A 20,680-nucleotide genomic window follows, 5' to 3' on the forward strand; every position below is an offset into this window, starting at 1 on the left:
TATATGACACTTTGTTTTCAAACATTGCCATAGCCTGTTTGAAGGAACTTGAGCTTCAGAGTTACAAAATTGCCTCTGCTATGATGGAGAAGAGGAGGAAAAAATGCTTAGATAAGAGCAATTTAACTTAAATGGAGGAAGTGGTGAGTTTTGTTATGTTACAGGCTCACTGAATCCTGAGCAGGTCAAATGTGTCAAATAGCTTCATTGAGAGACTGGATTTCAATACTAAAAGCTTTTATATACCATTAGCTTTGATGGAGAAATTGAAAAGGATTGCCCTACGTCAACAGTGTTGCTTTGCTAAGTGTGCTTTGCAAAGTACAAGTATCTGCCAAGATGGTAACAATTAGGAATTACTTTTTGATAGCAGCCTTCTGTTACAAACTTAATTAACATAGAATTTTGAATGCTTGCAGTGTCTATATTGACAAAAGGACAAAGACTTTTTGAGCCAGCTGACTGGGCTTTTTACAATGGCTTTTCAAGATTGCAGATGCCGCCTACAGAGACGACAGTCATATTTGAGGTAACATTGCTCATTCTTGGAACTCTTTACATTTAATTTTTTTATTCAATGTTTGCCTTCTCATTGAATTATAGGCTTCATAAAAACAAGGATCATATTCTTGGAATTGTGCATAATGTGTGGCATGTTATAGCCTCTCAATAAATGTTGGTTGAATGAATAATCTAATTTTAATTTAGGAAGATTATTCAAACTGGCAAACTGTGTTAAATAATGCATTGATTTATTCTATTACTCAAACTTCAATTAGCAATAAAAAACAGAAAATGAGCAGGAAAAAATAAATTTAATAAATAGCTTAGCAACTTTATTCATTAGTTTCTACCTTATCTTTCTTTAGTAAATCTATTCCTGGAGATAATTTTGATCTGAGGGCTATGTGGTCAACAGTGAATGGTCCAATGGGTAGCAAACAGAAAAAGCCAAGAGTCTAAAAATTGAAAAATTACACAATCAATTCCCAAAATATTTATATGTACAAAAATAACATTTGATATTGTTTGAGACCTTTATGTGTCACCTGTTAAACACTGGAGAGTTATTAAAATCCCAGTATAATTTCATAATGCAACACATAAAAATAATTCTGAGTGCTCTTGCAAAATATTTCTTAAGCCATATTTGAGGGGTTCAGTTACTTCACTGGATATTGAACCTTTTGAATAATTCTATTCTAATTCCATATCTATGGTGTTGTGTGTATGCATATAAGGGGGAACAAACTTACTTTGTTATGAAAATGTTTTTTGAAAGATATTTCTCTCTAAAATAGAAAACACAATCAGTCAAGGAATGTCTAACGGGATAGTAGCTGAAAAAGCTGAAGTTAGTTGGGACTTAAATTGCATGCAAAGATTTAGAAATCAATAGTTCATTATGGAGGTTTGCTTCAAAGTTAAGTACCAGGTATGCTACAAAAGTTTCAAGAAATAGGTCATTAGGCATACCTATCAACAATTATGTTCAATTCATAGCCAATGAAATACAAGAACAAAAAAATTATGTCCCAGAAAAATAAACTTGACTCTTCCAGTCCCTTGTTAGGAGCAAAGGTGCATTACCTAAAGCCATCAGGGCTGCAGACAATGCTGTGAAGTTTATCCTAGATATATTACCATCTTTGAAATCAACTCAGCAGTTTTGCTTTTTCTGAAAAAACTACTTTTGGTTAGATACGTGAAGCCAATCATAAATTCCTAAAATTTTTCTCTGAGGGGAGATGGTTGGATGCAGGGTATTTACAATGGCCACTATTTTGCAAACCCATCTTTAAAGAGAAATGCTTCATGAATGTAATATGGTGAAGACAGGGGCCATTGTTAATGTAGGGGTTAATGGAAAGCTTCCCCTTCACCCTCTGAAGTTTTGCTGGAAAATAAACTCATAAAAGGCAGACTATTAGAAAAAAAAAAGGCTTACAAATTTATTGAACTGGATAGCATAGGGGAATCATAGTAGAATGATTACCCAATAACCAATGAGGTGCAGATGATAATATACCCATCTTTTTAGAGGAAAGGAAGATGGGAATGTGTGTATAATTTTAGGAGGGTAGTAAATAAATTTTAGGGGAATTCAATGGGCTTGAAGAATATACAATGGCCTGGGACAAAATCTGTTGGCCTTACAGGGCAGACAATGGTTTGTGACAGAAGTCTGCCAGTTGTTTTGACAGACTGCAGTCCTTCTTCCTGAGGTATTAGTTCGGTTAATGAAAACTCAGGAAAGAAACAGTTTTTTTTTCTTTGTTTGTTTTTTCCTTTAGTAGTTCTGGACTTTAGGCAGATAAGGGAACTTTAGAGAACAGCTTTATTCTGTGCTGTGGGAGAGACAAAGGATTGAGAGAGAGGAGCTGGAAGAGAGGGGTATTGTGAGAGAGAGCCTCTGGTTTCTTCGGTTTAGCATGTCAAAGCACCATATTTTGGGAAATTGGTGTCTGAGCTTCAGCATGAAGAGCCTACTCTCAGTAACTACTGGCAGTGCAAGGTCCTTTCAATGATTACTTTTACTAATGTGAACTTAAAACATTCCAGTGAGGCAGGTAAAAACCTCAGTTAAATGAGTGGGAACAGAATTACAGAAATGTGGAGTTTTGTTTAAGTAAAGGGGAACAAAAGAGCGCAATCCCATCGATTTTGATGCTGACAGTGATTGAGGTATTAGTGGTGTTAACAGCTTTAACAGCGGAGCACCCAGGCAGGACCAGAAATTCTTTCCGAGTTTGACGAGTGGGAAATTACAGCAGAGAATCTGGAAGAAGAATAACCAATAGATCAGGAAAAGCAATACTTAAATTCACTTCTGAGCCGAAATTGGGCTTTTTGGGGGATGGGCGTGGCAAACAGCCGTCGAGTTCCTTAGGAAATAATTAGGGACATTTTCAGCAGCTCCCGCCACCTACTACGTCCGGTTTACTGCGGGATCCACAGAATGGAAGTTGTCCGCCAACAGGAAGAATGCCTCTTCCCTCTGCAGGGCTTCCTTTCCCCCATCGAGGGCCCCTGGGGACCACAGGTCCCCACCGGGTAGGGCGGAGGCGTGGCCTTGCGAAAGTCAGCGGAGGTCACTCAGCGCTCACAGCCTCCTGCCAGCGCGCTCTGTGTTTCTCTGCAGCCCCGAAGCTCACCAATGTAGCAGGCGCCCCAAGCTCAGTCCTCAAGAAGCCATGGCGAAGTCCAGGGGCCGTCTGTACCTTTGGATGTGCTTGGCTGCTGCGCTGGCATCTTTCCTGGTGGGATTTATGGTGGGTAAGTGAACGAAACACTCTCTCCTGACTCCGGGGCTCGTGATTCTCTGCAGAGATAAAGGGAGAAATCCTGGAGCCGGAAGGGATTGGGCTGTGCGCTAGCCCTGGCCGGCTGGGCTAGATATGATAAACTCTGCAAATTTCAGCAAAACAAGAAACCAGATGGAATGTATTTTGGGCTTCCTAACAGACAAAGTATGCTTGAAATTCAAATTTATTAAATGTTCCCTGAGTTCACTAGAGACAACCTACAGCTGTCACTATCTGCAGGGATGAAAAAAAATCGTTTTATTTCCAAGCAACATGAGTGAGTCAAAACTTTCAACTAATACGGGCAGCACTAAAAACAAAGCAAAACGAAACAAAACAAAACCCTTTTCTATATGTAAATAAATATTTGTGGAATGTTCCCTATGTGTCAGGGACTAGATATCCAGGGAAGAACAAGAAAAGCCACGCCTTCATGCATAAAGTGAGAAAATGAAAGAGCTTCTCTTAAATAAAACTCCTTTTAAGCATCTCAAAATTATATTACATATCAGAATTTACAGGTTTTCTGCATTTAATATGAACATTATTTTTTAAAGCTCACCATGATCTATTTGTCAGATAAAGGCTTTTTGTGGGGAAGGAGAGAGGGGTGGCTTCTGGTTTTAATAAAGTCGAAGTGATTTTGTGTATATGTGTGCATGTTTGTGTATTTTTTTCCTCAGCCTGGTTTATTAAGCCTCTCAAAGAAATAACCACTTGTATGCGCTATCATCAAAGTATACGGTGGGAACTGGTATCTGAAATGAAAGCTGAAAACATCAAATCATTTCTTCGGTAAGTTTATTTATGTATTTGATCTTAAAAATCATGTTTAAAATATCACCGTGAGAAGCATATTATACCTGGTGATACGCATGAGGACAGTCTTCTCTGTGTGAAATTACATATTAGTCATCAACTTAACTTTTTTTTTGATGTCTCTATGCCACTCTTAGGGTGAAATCTGTTACAATGTTATAAAAGTAGGTGTTTCTTCCCTAACTTTATCTAACAAAAAGTATCTGGTTGGCTTATTAAGAGATGTTTCAACTTCATGTAACTTTGGATCTCACTGAATGTTATTCTTTGTTCATCAGGGCCTGGGATTTAATCAGCATTTTTTTTAGATACCGTATTCTGTCAGGGGAAGTTAGATGCTGGTTGACTAAGTGATTTAGTGGAAAAGTGATCAAAGTGTCTGATTCTGTCTGCCAAAAGTTAAACCTTTATCCCATCTTGCAGGTATAAATTTGTTGTTTACAAATAAGACAAAATGAAACCAAAAACAATCATTGCCATTCCTCCAGCTTCTAACCATGAAAAACAGTGGAAATTGGGGGAGTCATCATAAACTCCTTAAGAACAATGGCCATGATATTTATTTCTGTATTCAGACTCTTTCAAATGGGTGTTAATTTTTAAAATCAGCTTTAGTGAAGTATAATTTACATAAAATAAACTGCATCCCTATAAAGCCTACAATTTGAGAGTTATGACAGATGTATGCTATAGTGAACATACCACCTCCTCCATCACGCTACAAAAATATTCCATTATGCCCTTTGCAGTTTATTCCCCATCCCCCTCCATCTCTGGCACTAGGCAATCACTAATCAATTTTATATCACTGGAGATTCATTTGCATTTCCTAGAATCTTATTTAAATGGAATCATAGAGTATATGCTCTTTCGTATGTAGCTTCTTTTACTCAGAATAATGATTTTGAGATTCATCTAGATTGTTGCATGTATTAGTAGTTCATTATTTTTATTGCAGACTAGAATTACATTGTATGGATATACTGCAATGTATAGTTGATGGAAATTTGGGTTGGTTATAGTTTTTGGCTATTGTGAATAAAGCTGCTATGAACAGATGTTTACAAGTCTTTCTGTGGATATGTGGTTTATTTCTCTTGAAATGATTGAGTTTGATGATAAGCATAAGTTTAACTTTTTAAGAAAATGCCTAAGATAAGTGAAAAGTGGTGGCATCATTTTGCATTTCTACCTCAAAATAAGGAAATCAGTATTCCAAAGAGATATATGCACTCTGATGTTTACCACAGCAGTATTCACAATAGCCAAGATACCGAATCAACCTGATGATCAACTTCCATCAACAAATATTATGGTGTATATACAGGATGGATTTTTACTCAGCATAAAAAAGAAAGAAATCCTATCATTTGTAGCAACACAAATGGAACTAAATGTCATTATATTAAGTGAAATAAGCCAGTCACAGAAAGACACATATTGCATGATCTAACTCATATGTGGGAGCTAAAAAAAATTGATCTCATGGAGATAGAGAATAGAATGATGGTTACCAGAAACTGGAAGGGTAGCGAGGAGGATGGACGATACTGAGGGGTTGGTTCAATGGGTTCAAAAATACAGTTAGATAGAAGGAATAAGATCTAGTATTACATAGCACAATAGGGCAATTATAGTTAACAATAATTTATTGTATGTTTCAAAATAACTAGAGTGGATTTGAAATGTTCTGAACTCAAAGAAATGATAGGTGTTTGAGGTGATAGATATCCTAACTACTCTGATTTGATCATTACTTATTGTATGCTTCTATGAAGATATCACATATACCCTATAAATGTGTACAAGTAGTAGGTAGCCATAAAATTTAGAAATAAAGAAATAATTTTAGAAGTCTATTCATGGCTTTGGCTTATTTTGTATTTAGATATAAGTTGTTTTCCCCCTGTGGAGTTTTTGGTTTGCTGTTGTTGTTGTTGTTGTTTTGAGACAGAGTCTCACTCCATCACCCAGGCTGGAGTACAGTGTTGCAATCTCAGCTCACTGCACCCTCCATGTCCTAGGCTCAAGGGATTCTCCCACCTAAGCCTCCTGAGTAGCTGGGACTACAGACATGCATCACCACACCCAGCTAATTTTTTTAATTTTTGTTTATTTGTTTATTTTTTGTTGTTGTTTTTGTTGTTGGTAGTGACAGGGTCTCATTATTTTGCCCAGGCTGGTCTCGAACTCGTGAGCTCAAGTGACATACCCACTTCACCCTCCCACAGTGCTAGGATTACAAGCATAAGCCACCATCCTCAACCCCCCTATGGAGTTTTTAGAGTTCTTTATATAGAGTTGACTCTTGAATAGTGTGGGCATAGCGTGCTGACCCCCCATGCAGTCAAAAATCCACACATAAATTTTAACTCCCCCAAAACTTAACTATTAATAGCCTACTAGTGACCTTAGCAATAACATAGACAATTAACATGTATTTTGTATATGTATTATGTGCTGTATTCTTACAATAAAGTAAGCTAGAGAAAAGAAAATGATTTTTAAAAAATCATAAGAGAAAAGCATTTACTATTCATTAAGTGAATGTAGATTTTCATAAAGGCCTTCATCCAGTATTCACATTGAGTGGGCTGAGGAGAAGGAGGAAGAGGAGCGGTGGTCTTACTGTCTCAAGGATGGCAGAGGCAGAGAAGGTAGAGAAGGGGAGTCAGGAAAGGCAGTCACTTTCTGTTGAATTCATAGACATCATGCCTGTTTTTTACCTTTTCTTTTCTCTAAAAATATTTTTATACACTAACAGTTCTTCTTCCATCATTTGCTTTAGTTTTGTGCCTGTATCATAGAACGGACCGTGTTGTAAAAGAAGTCAAAAGCAGTCTTGAATAATGGAAACCCTTCTGCCAGATTGTCTAATATCATCTTGTTTTCTGGCATTGCTTCTTCTGTCTTCTTCCTCATCATCTGGTACTGGTTTAGAAGTATTCATCTCCATCAAATCATCTTCTGTTAATTTTTCTGGTGTCTACTACCTTTTGAATTTTTCCAAGATTACTGTCATGAAACCCTTCATCCCTCAAGCTTTTTTTTTTTTTTTTTTTTTTTGCCATATTCACAATCTCTTTCATGATTACCTTGTTTGGCTCTGTCATCAATCCTGTGAAGTCATGTCCGCATCTGCACACAGTTTTCTTTAGCAGGAATTTGTTGTGTTGGGCTTGATGGCTTTCACAGCATTTTCTATAACAATGATGGCATCTTCAGTGGTGTAATTTTTTTCAAAATTTCATTAAGTTCTGTCAGGGTTCTCTTCCGTAGTATTGACAATCCTTTCCATAGAGTGCAGTGAGCCTTAAAATTGTTATTATGACCCCTTGATCTAGGGGGCAAATTAGAGAGATGTGTTTGGGGGCAAGTAGACTACTTGATCTCAGGGTTTCTGGGTAGCCAGACGTGTCTTCCCATACCAAAAGGATTTGAAAAGGCAATCCCTTCCTGGCAAGGTATTTCATGACTGCAGGAACAAAGTATGTGTGGAATCAATCTAGAACATTGGTTTCTGTTGTCCAGGCCTTCTTGTTGTACAACCAAAAGACTGAAAACTGCCGTTTATCTTTTCCCTTCAAGGCTTGGGGGTTAGCAGCTTCATAGATAAGGGCAGCCCTTATCATAAACCCAAGTGCATTTGCACAAAACAGTAGAATTTGCCTATCCCTTCCAGCCTTAAATCTCAGTGCTTACATCTCTTCCTTACTCTTAAATATCCTTTGTAGCATCCCCCTCCGCCCCCAGGATAGGGCATTTTCATTTGCATTGAAAAACCTTTTCAGGCAGATATGCCCTTTCTCCTCAGTAATTTTCTTAATGTCATCTGAAGACTTGTCCACTGCCTCTTGGTGAGCAGAAGCTGCTCCTCCTCTTATCTTGACACGTTGAAAGTTAAACTTCTTTCTAAATTTATCAAACCATCTTTTGCAGGCATACTATTCTCCACCTTTACCTTCCGTTTGCTTTAAATCATCATAGAATGACTTTGCTTTTTCTCAAATCACATTAATTAGAGTCTATAGATATGCCTTTCTTATAGCAATCCTACACCCACATAAAAGCTACCTTTTCAATACAAGAAAAAAAGGTAATTTGCAAAAGATCAAGGTTTTCACACTTGTTGGCATAGCTGCCATGACAGCTTCAGAAAATTTTCCGTTTTATTTTTTTTTTAACAATAGTCCTTATGCTGGATTTATCTTGAAAATGGAGGGCAATCACAGCTGCACATCTCAGTCTACGGTATACCAAGCAATTCATCTTTATATTATGATGTATCATTAGTGGCATTTTGAATGGATCCCATGGTGTTATTCAAGGTTTACAGTATTATACTAAACACGGTGAGAACTACATTAGAACCATGGGAGATCATTCTTTAGACTGCCATAAGCAATTTACTGGAGAAACAAACTGTTCACGTAGTGATGATTAGGGAGATGCTTAGTATCATACAGTGGTTTAAGCAGATAGTCATCACACAAGCTCACTGCAAGAGCAATAAGCTGTTGCTACAAATGTATTCCTGAAGTACACAATTTATTACAGTTAATTTTACATAATTATGACTTTATATTGTATTTTTATGTTTGTTTACAGTTCTCTAGACTGCAAATGGCACCATGTAGTCTGCAGGTGTATGCATATATTTTGATACATTTTAACTTTTTATAATAGATTCATGTAATTTTAAACAGTAAATGATAAAATACTTTTACATGTACTGCATGCATTCATGACAAACCTCTTCTTTTTTTTATATTTCTAGGCTATGTGGTTCATTTATGAGTTTTTTTTTAAATTGCTGCAAATCTCAAAAAAAATTTCCAATATATTTATTGAAAAAAATTCATATATAAGTGGACCCATGCTGTTCAAACCTATGTTTCAAGGGTCAATTCTATTCTAGATTCTAGATACAAGTCTTCTGTTGGAAATGCAGTGAACAAATATTTTTTTCCAGTCTGTAATTTGTCTATTTGCCCACCCTCATTTGCAGATCAGAAGTTAAAACCTTATTTTGATGAGGTGTAATTTATCAATTTTTCTCTTTTTGGATCATGCTTTTGGGTTCATATCTAAGAACTCTCTGATCTGGACTTTGACCAATTTTGTCTTCTTTTTTCCCCCAAAGGTTTATAATTTACCTTTTACGTTAAAGTTTCTGACCTATTTTGAGTTATTTTGTGCATAAAGATATAAGGTTTAGGTTGAGTTTATTCTTTTGCCTGAGAATGTCCAATTGCTCTATCACCATTTGTTAAAATGTTATCCTTCTTTCATTTAATTGCTTTTGCACCTTTGTTAAAAATTGGTTGGGTGTATTTGTGTGAGTCTATTTCTGGATTCTCTCTTTTGTAGTGACAGAGTCTTATTCTGTTTCTGGGTTTTATATTCTGCCCTATTTATCCAGTACCGTACTGTCCTGATTATTAAAGTGATATAGCAGATTTTAACAAAACATAGAATGATTTCTCTTACCTTATTCTTTTAAACTATTATTGTAGCTATACTGTATCCCTTACCTTTTCATTTAAAATATATAATAAACACATATTTGTCTAAAAAACTATTTGTGGAGCTTTGCTAGGAATTACAGTAATCCTATAGAGCTATTTGGGAATTCTTGACATGTTTGCTGTGTCCAGTCTTCTATTACATGAACGTGGTATGTTTCCAATTGTAGATCATCTTTCTTTTATCAGCATTTTGTAATTTGCATGAAGCAGATGCTTTATATGCTTTGTTAGATTTGCATCTTTCATTTTCTTTGGAGCAAATGCAAATTATATTGTGTTTTAATTTCAATTTCCACATACTCTGTTGTTAGCATATAGAAATGCTGTTGTGTTTGTGTATTGATGTTGCATCCTGTGGCCTTGCTGAACTCTAAGAAAGTTTTGTTTGTTTGTTTGTTTTGGTTTTGGGGGACTTTTCTGAGACAGAGTCTTGCCATATTTCCCAGGCTGGTTTCAAACTCCTGGGATTAAGCGATCCTCCCACCTAGGCCTCCCAGAGTTCTGGGATGACAAATGTGAGCCACTAGACTTGGCTGGAAGGTGGGAAAGAGTTTGGTTTGTTTGTTTGGTTTGGTTGGTTTCTACCTCAAAATAAGGAAATCAGAATTCCAAAGAGATATATGGACTCTGATGTTTACCACAGCAGTATTCACAATAGCCAAGATACCAAATCAACCTGATGATCAACTTCCATCAACAAATATTATGGTGTATATACAGGATGGATTATTACTCAGCATAAAAAAGAAAGAAATCCTATCATTTGTAGCAACACAAATGGAACTAAATGTCATTATATAAAGTGAAATAAGCCAGTCACAGAAAGACACATATTGCATGATGTAACTCATATGTGGGAGCTAAATAAATTGATCTCATGGAGATAGAGAATAGAATGATGGTTACCAGAAACTGGAAGGGTAGTGAGGAGGATGGACGATACTGAGGGGTTGGTTCAATGGGTACAAAAATACAGTTAGATAGAAGGAATAAGATCTAGTATTACATAGCACAATAGGGCAACTATAGTTAACAATAATTTATTGTATGTTTCAAAATAACTAGAGTGGATTTGAAATGTTCCGAACTCAAAGAAATGATATATGTTTGAGGTGATAGATATCCTAACGACTCTGATTTGATCATTACTTATTGTATGCTTCTATGAAGATATCACATATACCCTATAAATGTGTACAAGTAGTAGGTAGCCATAAAATTTAAAAATAAAGAAATAATTTTAGAAGTCTATTCACAGCTTTGGCTTATTTTGTATTTAGATATAAGTTGTTTTCCCCTGTGGAGTTTTGTGTTTGTTGTTGTTGTTGTTGTTGTTGTTGTTGTTTTGAGACAGAGTCTCACTCCATCACCCAGGCTGGAGTACAGTGTTGCGATCTCAGCTCACTGCAACCTCCATGTCCTAGGCTCAAGGGATTCTCCCACCTCAGCCTCCTGAGTAGCTGGGACTACAGACATGCATCACCACACCAAGCTAATTTTTTTTAATTTTTGTTTATTTGTTTATTTTTTGTTGTTGTTTTTGTTGTTGGTAGCGACAGGGTCTCATTATTTTGCCCAGGCTGGTCTCGAACTCGTGAGCTCAAGTGACATACCCACTTCACCCTCCCACAGTGCTAGGATTGCAAGCATAAGCCACCATCCTCAACCCCCCTATAGAGTTTTTAGAGTTCTTTATATAGAGTTGACTCTTGAATAATGTGGGCATAGGGTGTTGAAACCCCATGCAGTCAAAAATCCACACATAAATTTTAACTCCCCCAAAGATTAACTATTAATAGCCTACTAGTGACCTTAGCAATAACATAGACAATTAACATGTATTTTGTATATGTATTATATGCTGTATTCTTACAATAAAGTAAGCTAGAGAAAAGAAAATGATTTTTAAAAAATCATAAGAGAAAAGCATTTACTATTCATTAAGTGAATGTAGATTTTCATAAAGGCCTTCATCCCATATTCACATTGAGTATGGTGAGGAGGAGGAGGAAGAGGAGCGGTTGGTCTTACTGTCTAAAGGATGGCAGAGGCAGAGAAGGTAGAGAAGGGGAGTCAGGAAAGGCAGTCACATTCTGTTCAATTCTTAGACATCATGCCTGTTTTTTACTTTTTCTTTTCTCTAAAAATATTTTTATACACTACCAGTTCTTCTTCCATCATTTGCTTTAGTTTTAGTGCCTGTATCATAGAAAGGACCGTGTTGTAAAAGAAGTCAAAAGCAGTCTTGAATAATGGAAACCCTTCTGCCAGATTGTCTAGTATCATCTTGTTTTCTGGCGTTGCTTCTTCTGTCTTCTTCCTCATCATCTGGTACTGGTTTAGAAGTATTCATCTCCATCAAATCATCTTCTGTTAATTTTTCTGGTGTCTACTACCTTTTGAATTTTTCCAAGATTACTATCATGAAACCCTTCATCCCTCAACCTTTTTTTTTTTTTTTTGCCATATTCACAATCTCATGATTACCTTGTTTGGCTCTGTCATCAATCCTGTGAAGCCATGACCGCATCTCCACACAGTTTTCTTTGGCAGGAATTTGTTGTGTGGGGCTTGATGGCTTTCACAGCATTTTCTATAACAATGATGGCATCTTCAGTGGTGTAATTTTTTTCCGAATTTCATTAAGTTCTTTCAGGGTTCTCTTCCATAGTATTGACAATCCTTTCCATAGAGTGCAGTGAGCCTTAAAATTGTTATTATGACCCCTTGATCTAGGGGGCAAATTAGAGAGATGTGTTTGGGGGCAAGTAGACTACTTGATCTCAGGGTTTCTAGGTAGCCAGAGGTGTCTTCCAATACCAAAAGAATTTGAAAAGACAATCCCTTCCTGGCAAGGTATTTCATGACTGCAGGAACAAAGTATGTGTGGAATCAATCTAGAACATTGGTTTCTGTTGTCCAGGCCTTCTTGTTGTACAACCAAAAGACTGAAAACTGCCGTTTATCTTTTCCCTTCAAGGCTTGGGGGTTAGCAGCTTCATAGATAAGGGCAGCCCTTATCATAAACCCAAGTGCATTTGCACAAAACAGTAGAATTTGCCTATCCCTTCCAGCCTTAAATCTCAGTGCTTACATCTCTTCCTTACTCTTAAATATCCTTTGTAGCATCCCCCTCCTCCCCCAGGATAGGGCATTTTCATTTGCATTGAAAAACCTTTTCAGGCAGATATCCCCTTTCTCCTCAGTAATTTTCTTAATGTCATCTGAAGACTTGTCCACTGCCTCTTGGTGAGCAGAAGCTCCTCCTCCTGTTATCTTGACAGGTTAAAAGTTAAACTTCTTTCTAAATTTATCAAACCATCTTTTGCAGGCATACTATTCTCCACCTTTACCTTCCGTTTGCTTTAAATTATCATAGAATGACTTTGCTTTTTCTCAAATCACATTAATTAGAGTCTATAGATATGCCTTTGTTATAGCAATCCTACACCCACATAAAAGCTACATTTTCAATACAAGAAAAAAAGGTAATTTGCAAAAGAACAAGGTTTTCACACTTGTTGGCATAGCTGCCATGACAGCTTCATAAATTTTTCCTTTTTTTTTTTTTTTAACAGTAGTCCTTATGCTGGATTTATCTTGAAAATGGAGGGCAATCACAGCTGCACACCTCAGTCTATGGTATACCAAGCAATTCATCTTTTTCTTATGATGTATCATTAGTGGCACTTCGTATGGATCCCATGGTGTTATTCAAGGTTTACAGTATTATACTAAACACGGTGAGAACTACATGAGAACCGTGGGAGATCATTTTTTAAACTGCCGTAAGCAATTTACTGGAGAAACAAACTGTTCACGTAGTGATGATTAGGGATATGGTTAATATCATACAGTGGTTTAAGCAGATAGTCATCGCACAAGCTCACTGCAAGAGCAATAAGCTGTTGCTACAAATGTATTCCTGCAGTACACAATGTATTACAGTTAATTTTACATAATTATGACTTTATATTGTATTTTTATGTTTGTTTACAGTTCTCTAGACTGAAAATGGCACCATGTAGTCTGTAAGTGTATGCATATATTTTGATACATTTTAACTTTTTATAATAGATTCATGTTATTTTAAAACAGTAAATGATAAAATACTTTTACATGTACTTTATGCATTCATGACAAACCTGTTCTTTTTTTATATTTCTAGGCTATGTGGTTCATTTATGAGTTTTTTTTTTTAAATTGCTGCAAATCTCAAAAAAATTTTCCAATATATTTATTGAAAAAAGTTCATATATAAGTGGACCCATGCTGTTCAAACCTATGTTTCAAGGGTCAGTTCTATTCTAGATATGTCTTTTGTTGGAAATGCAGTGAACAAATATTTTTTTCCAGTCTGTAATTTGTCTATTTGCCCACCCTCATTTGCAGATCAGAAGTTAAAACCTTATTTTGATGAGGTGTAATTTATCAATTTTTCTCTTTTTGGATCATGCTTTTGTGTTCATATCTAAGAACTCTTTGATCTGGACTTTGACCAATTTTGTCTTCTTTTTTCCCGCAAAGGTTTATAATTTACCTTTTACGTTAAAGTTTCTGACCTATTTTGAGTTATTTTGTGCTTAAAGATGTAAGGTTTAGGTTGAGTTTGTTCTTTTGCTTGAGAATGTCCAATTGCTCTATCACCATTTATTAAAATGTTATCCTTCTTTCATTTAATTGCTTTTGCACCTTTGTTAAAAATTGGTTGGGTGTATTTGTGTGAGTCTATTTCTAGATTCTCTCTTTTGTAGAGACAGAGTCTTATTCTGCTTCTGGGTTTTATATTCTGCCCTATATATCCAGTACCGTACTGTCCTGATTATTAAAGTGATACAGCAGATTTCAACAAAATATAGAATGTTTTCTCTTACCTTATTCTTTTAAACTATTATTGTAGCTATACTGTATCCCTTACCTTTTCATTTAAAATATATAATAAACACATATTTGTCTAAAAAACTATTTGTGGAGCTTTGCTAGGAATTACAGTAATCCTATAGAGCTATTTGGGAATTCTTGACATGTTTGCTGTGTCCAGTCTTCTATTACATGAACGTGGTGTGTTTCCAGTTGTAGATCATCTTTCTTTTATCAGCATTTTGTAATTTGCATTAAGCAGATGCTTTATATGCTTTCTTAGATTTGCATCTTTCATTTTCTTTGGAGCAAATGCAAATTATATTGTGTTTTAATTTGAATTTCCACATAAACTGTTGTTAGCATATAGAAATACTGTTGTGTTTGTGTATTGATGTGGCATCCTGTGGCCTTGCTGAACTCTAAGACAATTTTGTTTGTTTGTTTGTTTTGGTTTTGGGGGTGTGTTCTGAGACAGAGTCTTGCCATATTTCCCAGGTTGGTTTCAAACTCCTGGTATTAAGCGATCCTCCCACCTAGGCCTCCCAGAGTTCTGGGATGACAAATGTGAGCCACTAGACTTGGCTGGAAGGTGGGAAAGAGTTTGGTTTCTTTGTTTGGTTTGGTTGGTTTCTTGTAGATTCATTGAAATTTTCTATGTAGACAATAACGTCATCTTCAAAAAGGGAACGTTTCTTTTCTTTTTTCTTTCTAATCTGTATGTCTTTTACTTTTTTAAGAATAATTGCCTCTTTGTGCTGACTGGAACCTCCATTACTCTGTTGAATAAGAATAGTAAGAATGGACATTCATTTCTTTTTACCAATCTTAAGGAGAAAGATTTAGTTTCACCGTTAAGTATGATGTAGCTGTCGGTATTCTGTTGATGCTCTTTGTCAAGTTAAGAAAGCTCCCCTCTATTCCAAGACTGCTGAGGGTTTTTATCATGAATGGGTGTTGTATTTTGTCAAGTGCTTTTTCTGGATCAATTAATGTGATCATATGATTTTTCTTTTTTAGCTGGTTGGTAGGGTAATTCCTTTATTTCTTTACTAATTTGGGAGGAGGTCAAATTTAATCCAGAGCTATGTTATAGTTTTCTCCACGAATGCGAAATTGTCTATTTGTCCCATTAATTTGGTCAGTTTTTGCTCTATGTATTCTGAGGCTCATTCATTAGGCATATACACATGGATGTTATGTCTTCAAAACAGAATGACCTTTTATTTTTATGAAATGTGCTTAGTTATCTTTAGTAATAATCTTTTAAGTCTATTTTATTTCATATGAATGGAGCCATGTCAGCCTTCTAATACTTATGTTTATATAGGATGTCTTCTTCCATCTACTTACTTTTAACTATCACTTTCATTAGAAATAAAGTGTACCCTCTATAGAGAGAACACAGTTGTCATTTGCTGTTTTACTCATTTTTGTAATCTTAATTTAAGTATGCCTTCTGTGGGCTGCATATAATAGATATTTGCTTTTTTATCCACTCTGGTAACCTCTGCCTTGTGGGTATTTAGTCCATTAACATATAATATAGTTATTGATTGATATAATTAAACTTAAGTCTGCCACTTTATGGTTTGTTTTCTGTTTTCTTTCTGTACCTTTACTCATTTTCTGACTTTTGGATAGTGGGGAAAATATACGAAATTTTATTTTGTTTCAATTTATCTTTTGGCTATACCTCTTTGGCTATACTTTTTAGTGGATACTCTAAAACTTATATAATACATCTATAATGTTTCACTGTATTCTTAAATTTACTACTGTGTCACTTAATATGTAATGGAGAAACTCACATTTCTGTATATCCATTTACTCTCTCCCCCACCATCCTTTATAAAGTAGCTGTCATATGTATCATACATACATGAAATATAAACCTCAAAAAATAATGCTATATTAATGTTATATTTTTTCTTTGAACGTGTATATGTATTGTAAACCAGTTAAAGTTAAAATTAGTATTTCATGTTTCTTAGATATTTATCATTTTTGATGCTTTTCATTGGTTTCTGAAGATTTAGGTTGCCCTGTGCTATTTCTGTTGAGTCTGAATAACTTCCTTAAGTATTTCCTGTAATGTGGAGTCTGATGGTGACAAATTCTTAGTTTTTCTTCATCCATAAAATTCTTTACTTCAACTTTATTCTCCAAACATATTTTTCCTGGATATAGAATTCTGGGTTGACTCCGCTAATACACATGAAGTTTTTAGAACTTTAAATGTTTCACTGTCTTCCAGCTGCTATGTTATCTGATGAGAAGTTTACAGTCATTAAATCATGTAACATGTATCATTTTTGTCTTTGATTTTTGGCAGTTTTACTATGTGTCTAGGCATAGTTTTCTTTAAATTTAGCCTGTTTAGGCTCTCTGAGCCTCTTGACAATGGAAATTTATGTCTTCCATTTATTTAGAAAGGTCTTGTTTACTATTTCCTAAAATATCTTTCTGCACCATTCTTTCTCTTCTTTTCTTCTGATACTCCAGTTAAACCCTACAGACAGATATACCGAGTGAAGTACATACACACTACAGTTAACAATCCCTGACTTATGATGGTTTGATTTAGAATTTTTCAACTTTGTGATGGATTTATCAGGATATTAAATGCATTTTCAATTTAGTAATATTTTTGACTTTCAATGGGTTTATAGGGACACAACCTCACCATAAGTTGAGTAGTATATCTATTTTCTACCCATCTGTGCTGTTGAGATCACAAGGTTCCATGTTATTGTCTATGGATGAACTCGAGTGAGCTATTGTAATGAGGAATAAATCAGCTATAATGTTCTTATTAAATTTCAGCTTATGTATTATCAAGGCACATCAGATATCAAGAGGTTAGTTCAAAATGTCTGTTGCGAGGTGCTTTTTTGATGATACAGGAAAAGAAGGAGTAGGAATGAACATCACTTGAAGAGAGACTCAGTCTATATATAGCTCATGCAATGGAGTAGAATGGCAGAGGTTTTTTTTTTTTTCTTCTTCTTCTTCTTCTTTTTTGACAGTCTTGCCCTGTTGCCTAGACTGGAGTGCAGTGGCACAATCTCAGCTCACTGCAACCTCCACCTCCCAGGTTGAAGCAATTCTCCTGCCTCAGCCTCCTGAGTAGCTGTGATTACAGGCTCCCACCACCACACCTGGCTAGTTTTTGTACTTTTAGTAGAGACGGGGTTTGCAATGTTGACCAGGCTGGTCTCAGGTGATCCGCCCACCTCGGCCTCCCAAATGCTGGGATTACAGGCATGAGCCACCGTGCCCAGCCATGAATGTCTTATCAAGTGAGACAGAGTGCTTACATTTAAATTTGCTTAACTTAAAAGGCCAGGTAAGATGTTAACACTATTGAAGTATTTGCACTGTATCATCAAGTGTCCAGAAGAAAGCTCCTAGAAAATGACGTGAGGTATCAGAACTAAATTATGGTGATGCTCTTGATTAAACATTAACATTTTCTATTTATATTATTAGTATTATGCTTTAGTGTATAATATGCATAAGTTGATAAACAATCTTTGAATGGTTTTCGTGATGATTAAATATCTTGTTGGTGTTGATTTTCCTTTCTTTTGCATCCAACCACATACAAATATTACACACCAAGAATGATGACAAGAACAGGGATAGAGGGAAATACACCATATTAGGGGCCCCCAACTTTAATGAATGAAGAGGCATGACTCAAAGTTTTGTAGATGACAGTACATACCTAGAAGGTGTAGTGGGTGGTGACTTTTGTTGTAAGCTTCAAAAAAGCTGTTAGTTTGGAAACAAGAAAAAAGAGATATATTTGAAACAGCCAGTGGAGAGTAAGGCCTCCTAGCTGAACTTTAGCCATGAGATATATGGGGTCATGGAAAACAAAACAGCCTGCAGCTGAGCAGGGTCCTCAGAGGAAACCAGTTAAGACAAGGAGGTTGGCTGGGCACGTTGGCTCATGCCTGTAATCCCTGCACTTTGGGAGGCCAAGGACAGTGGATCACCTGAGGTCAGGAATTCAAAACTAGCCTGTCCAACATAATGAAACCCCACCTCTACTAAAAATACAAAAAATTAGCTGGGCATTGTGGCATGCACCTGTAATCCCAGCTACTCGGGAGGCTGAGGCAGGAGAATCGCTTGAACCTGGGAGGCGGAGGTTGCAGTAAGCCAAGATTGTATCACTGCACTCCAGCCTGGGCAACAAGAGCAAAACTCCATCAAAAAAACGAAAAAAAAAAAAACAGAAAAGAAAGACAAGGAGGTCAAGGAAACATTCAGAGAAGGTGCTGAAGAGATAAGCGAATTGTTGATTGCAGAGCTAAAGGGTAAATGAACACAGCAGAAGAGTTTAGAAGGCAAAGGAGGGCTTGAAGATTGAGTTAAAGGGCTTAAATGTGGGAACAATTGTATTTCTCCCAGCCACTTTCTTATTAACAGAGCCTCAACTGTGAGTGTTCTCCCTCTCTCAGGAGGGTATGTGTTCAGTAAAGGTTACCTTCCTCCCAGCCCAGGAATCTCTTGATTAGTCCATAAGCCAATCATTATCCTCCCTCTGGCAATGATTGATTTGAGAAGGGGTAAATGACCCTATTTTGCCTAATGAGATGGGAGAAAAACTTAGCTAAGATCTTCTACAAAAATGTTCCTTTGTTAAACACAAAAGAAGGAATAGTTGTTCCAGTTTGTACTTGTTTCTCCTGAAGTTACTGGGTGAATATGTATGCCTGGAGCTGTAATGCCCATCTTGAGACCATACGGAGAAACCCTGATATAAAATAAAGGATGTTATACCTTCCTACTCTTTTTCTGTACTTCTCTATTTCATTTCAGGGAGTTCTTGAAAAGATGGGAGGCAAAAAATTCGTGGCTAATCCTCCCTCCTAATTTAAGGAAATACATATATTTTTTTCTAATTGCAAGAATCATATCTGCTCTATGTAGAAACAAAAATAATGAATTGTATAAAGTAGAAATTAAATATCTCTAGCCGTTTTGCCTTTTTATTCCTATACATATAAAATAACTTCTGTCTGAACGCATTTGTACTTTTAAAAAATAAATATGGTAAGAAATTAAACATCTGATACCTGCAGTTTTCATTTTCTGATATAGAGAAGGACACCTTCTCAGAGAAGATGATGCTTGAAGAGTCCTTATGGATGATTATAGTTTGCAGATGAGAAAAGAGAGTGATTAGAAGTGGTGATAGAGGAAGATTCAGGTAGATGGGACAATATTTTTGGCTGAGATAAGACATTGTGCAAAGGCTAAAAGATAGTAAAGATCATAATCATTTTATGAGAAAAATAAGTATACTCAGTGACAGAGAGTAGAGGAGTTTATAAGAGAGTGATGTGGAATTAATCTGAAAAGACAGAAGAGAGAATCTAACCTAAAAGTGCTTTAGATGCCTTGTTGGGGTGTGAACTTTCTAATGCAGGGTACAGTGAGTTGTAGAAGAATTTTAAGCACATGGGTAATAACAGCAGATGAATTATTTAGAAACATCATTATTTCTCAGGATCAGATAACTACAATTTTGGATTCCAGTTCCAGCATTTGTTAGCTGTAAAATTATGAGTAGATTATTCAGCCACTCTGTCAGTGTCCTCATTTGCCAAATGGGGATGATGGAAGAAAGATTGTGATGATTAAATGAGAAAACACATGTGAAAGTGAATGTAGAGTGCTTGTCATACAACAGGTTTTCAATACATGTTAATTTCCTTTTACTGCTGTATATTTTGTGGCTGTTGTCTGGTTAACAAAAAAAATTTTAAAGGGTTTATTTTTGTTCTACTGATGATGGGTGACTTTAATTTTTTTTTTTTTTTTTTTTTTTTTTTTTGTGACGTAGTCTCACTCCGTCACCCAGGCTGGAGTGCATTGGCATGATCTCGGCTCACTGCAACCTCCACCTCCCAGATTCAAGCAATTCTCCCGCCTCAGTCTCCCAACTAGCTTGGATTACAAGCGCTTGCCATGATGCCTGGCTAATTTTTTTGTATTTTTGGTAGAGACAGGGTTTCACCATGTTGGCCGGGCTGGTCTCAAACTCCTGACCTCAGTTGATCCACCCTCCTCGGCCTTCCAAAGTGCTGGGATTACAGGTGTGAGCCACCATGCCTGGCCAGGGACTTTAAAAATATTATTCACCCCAAGTAA

General features: G+C 36.2%; 1 protein-coding gene across 1 annotated transcript in view; it reads left to right on the forward strand.

Moving 5' to 3' along the window:
- LOC129485356 (N-acetylated-alpha-linked acidic dipeptidase 2-like) overlaps positions 1-20,680 on the forward strand; it is a 62,143-nt gene that overhangs the window by 33,639 nt on the left and 7,824 nt on the right. The window contains exons 2-4 of the mRNA XM_063642024.1: positions 420-529; positions 3,143-3,276; positions 3,989-4,100. Of these exons, the coding sequence (XP_063498094.1) occupies positions 477-529; positions 3,143-3,276; positions 3,989-4,100 (299 nt within the window). The 5' untranslated portion in view covers positions 420-476. The remainder of the gene's footprint in view (positions 1-419; positions 530-3,142; positions 3,277-3,988; positions 4,101-20,680) is intronic.

This window comes from Symphalangus syndactylus, chromosome 6 (assembly GCF_028878055.3).
Source record: "Symphalangus syndactylus isolate Jambi chromosome 6, NHGRI_mSymSyn1-v2.1_pri, whole genome shotgun sequence".
NCBI lineage: Eukaryota > Metazoa > Chordata > Mammalia > Primates > Hylobatidae > Symphalangus > Symphalangus syndactylus.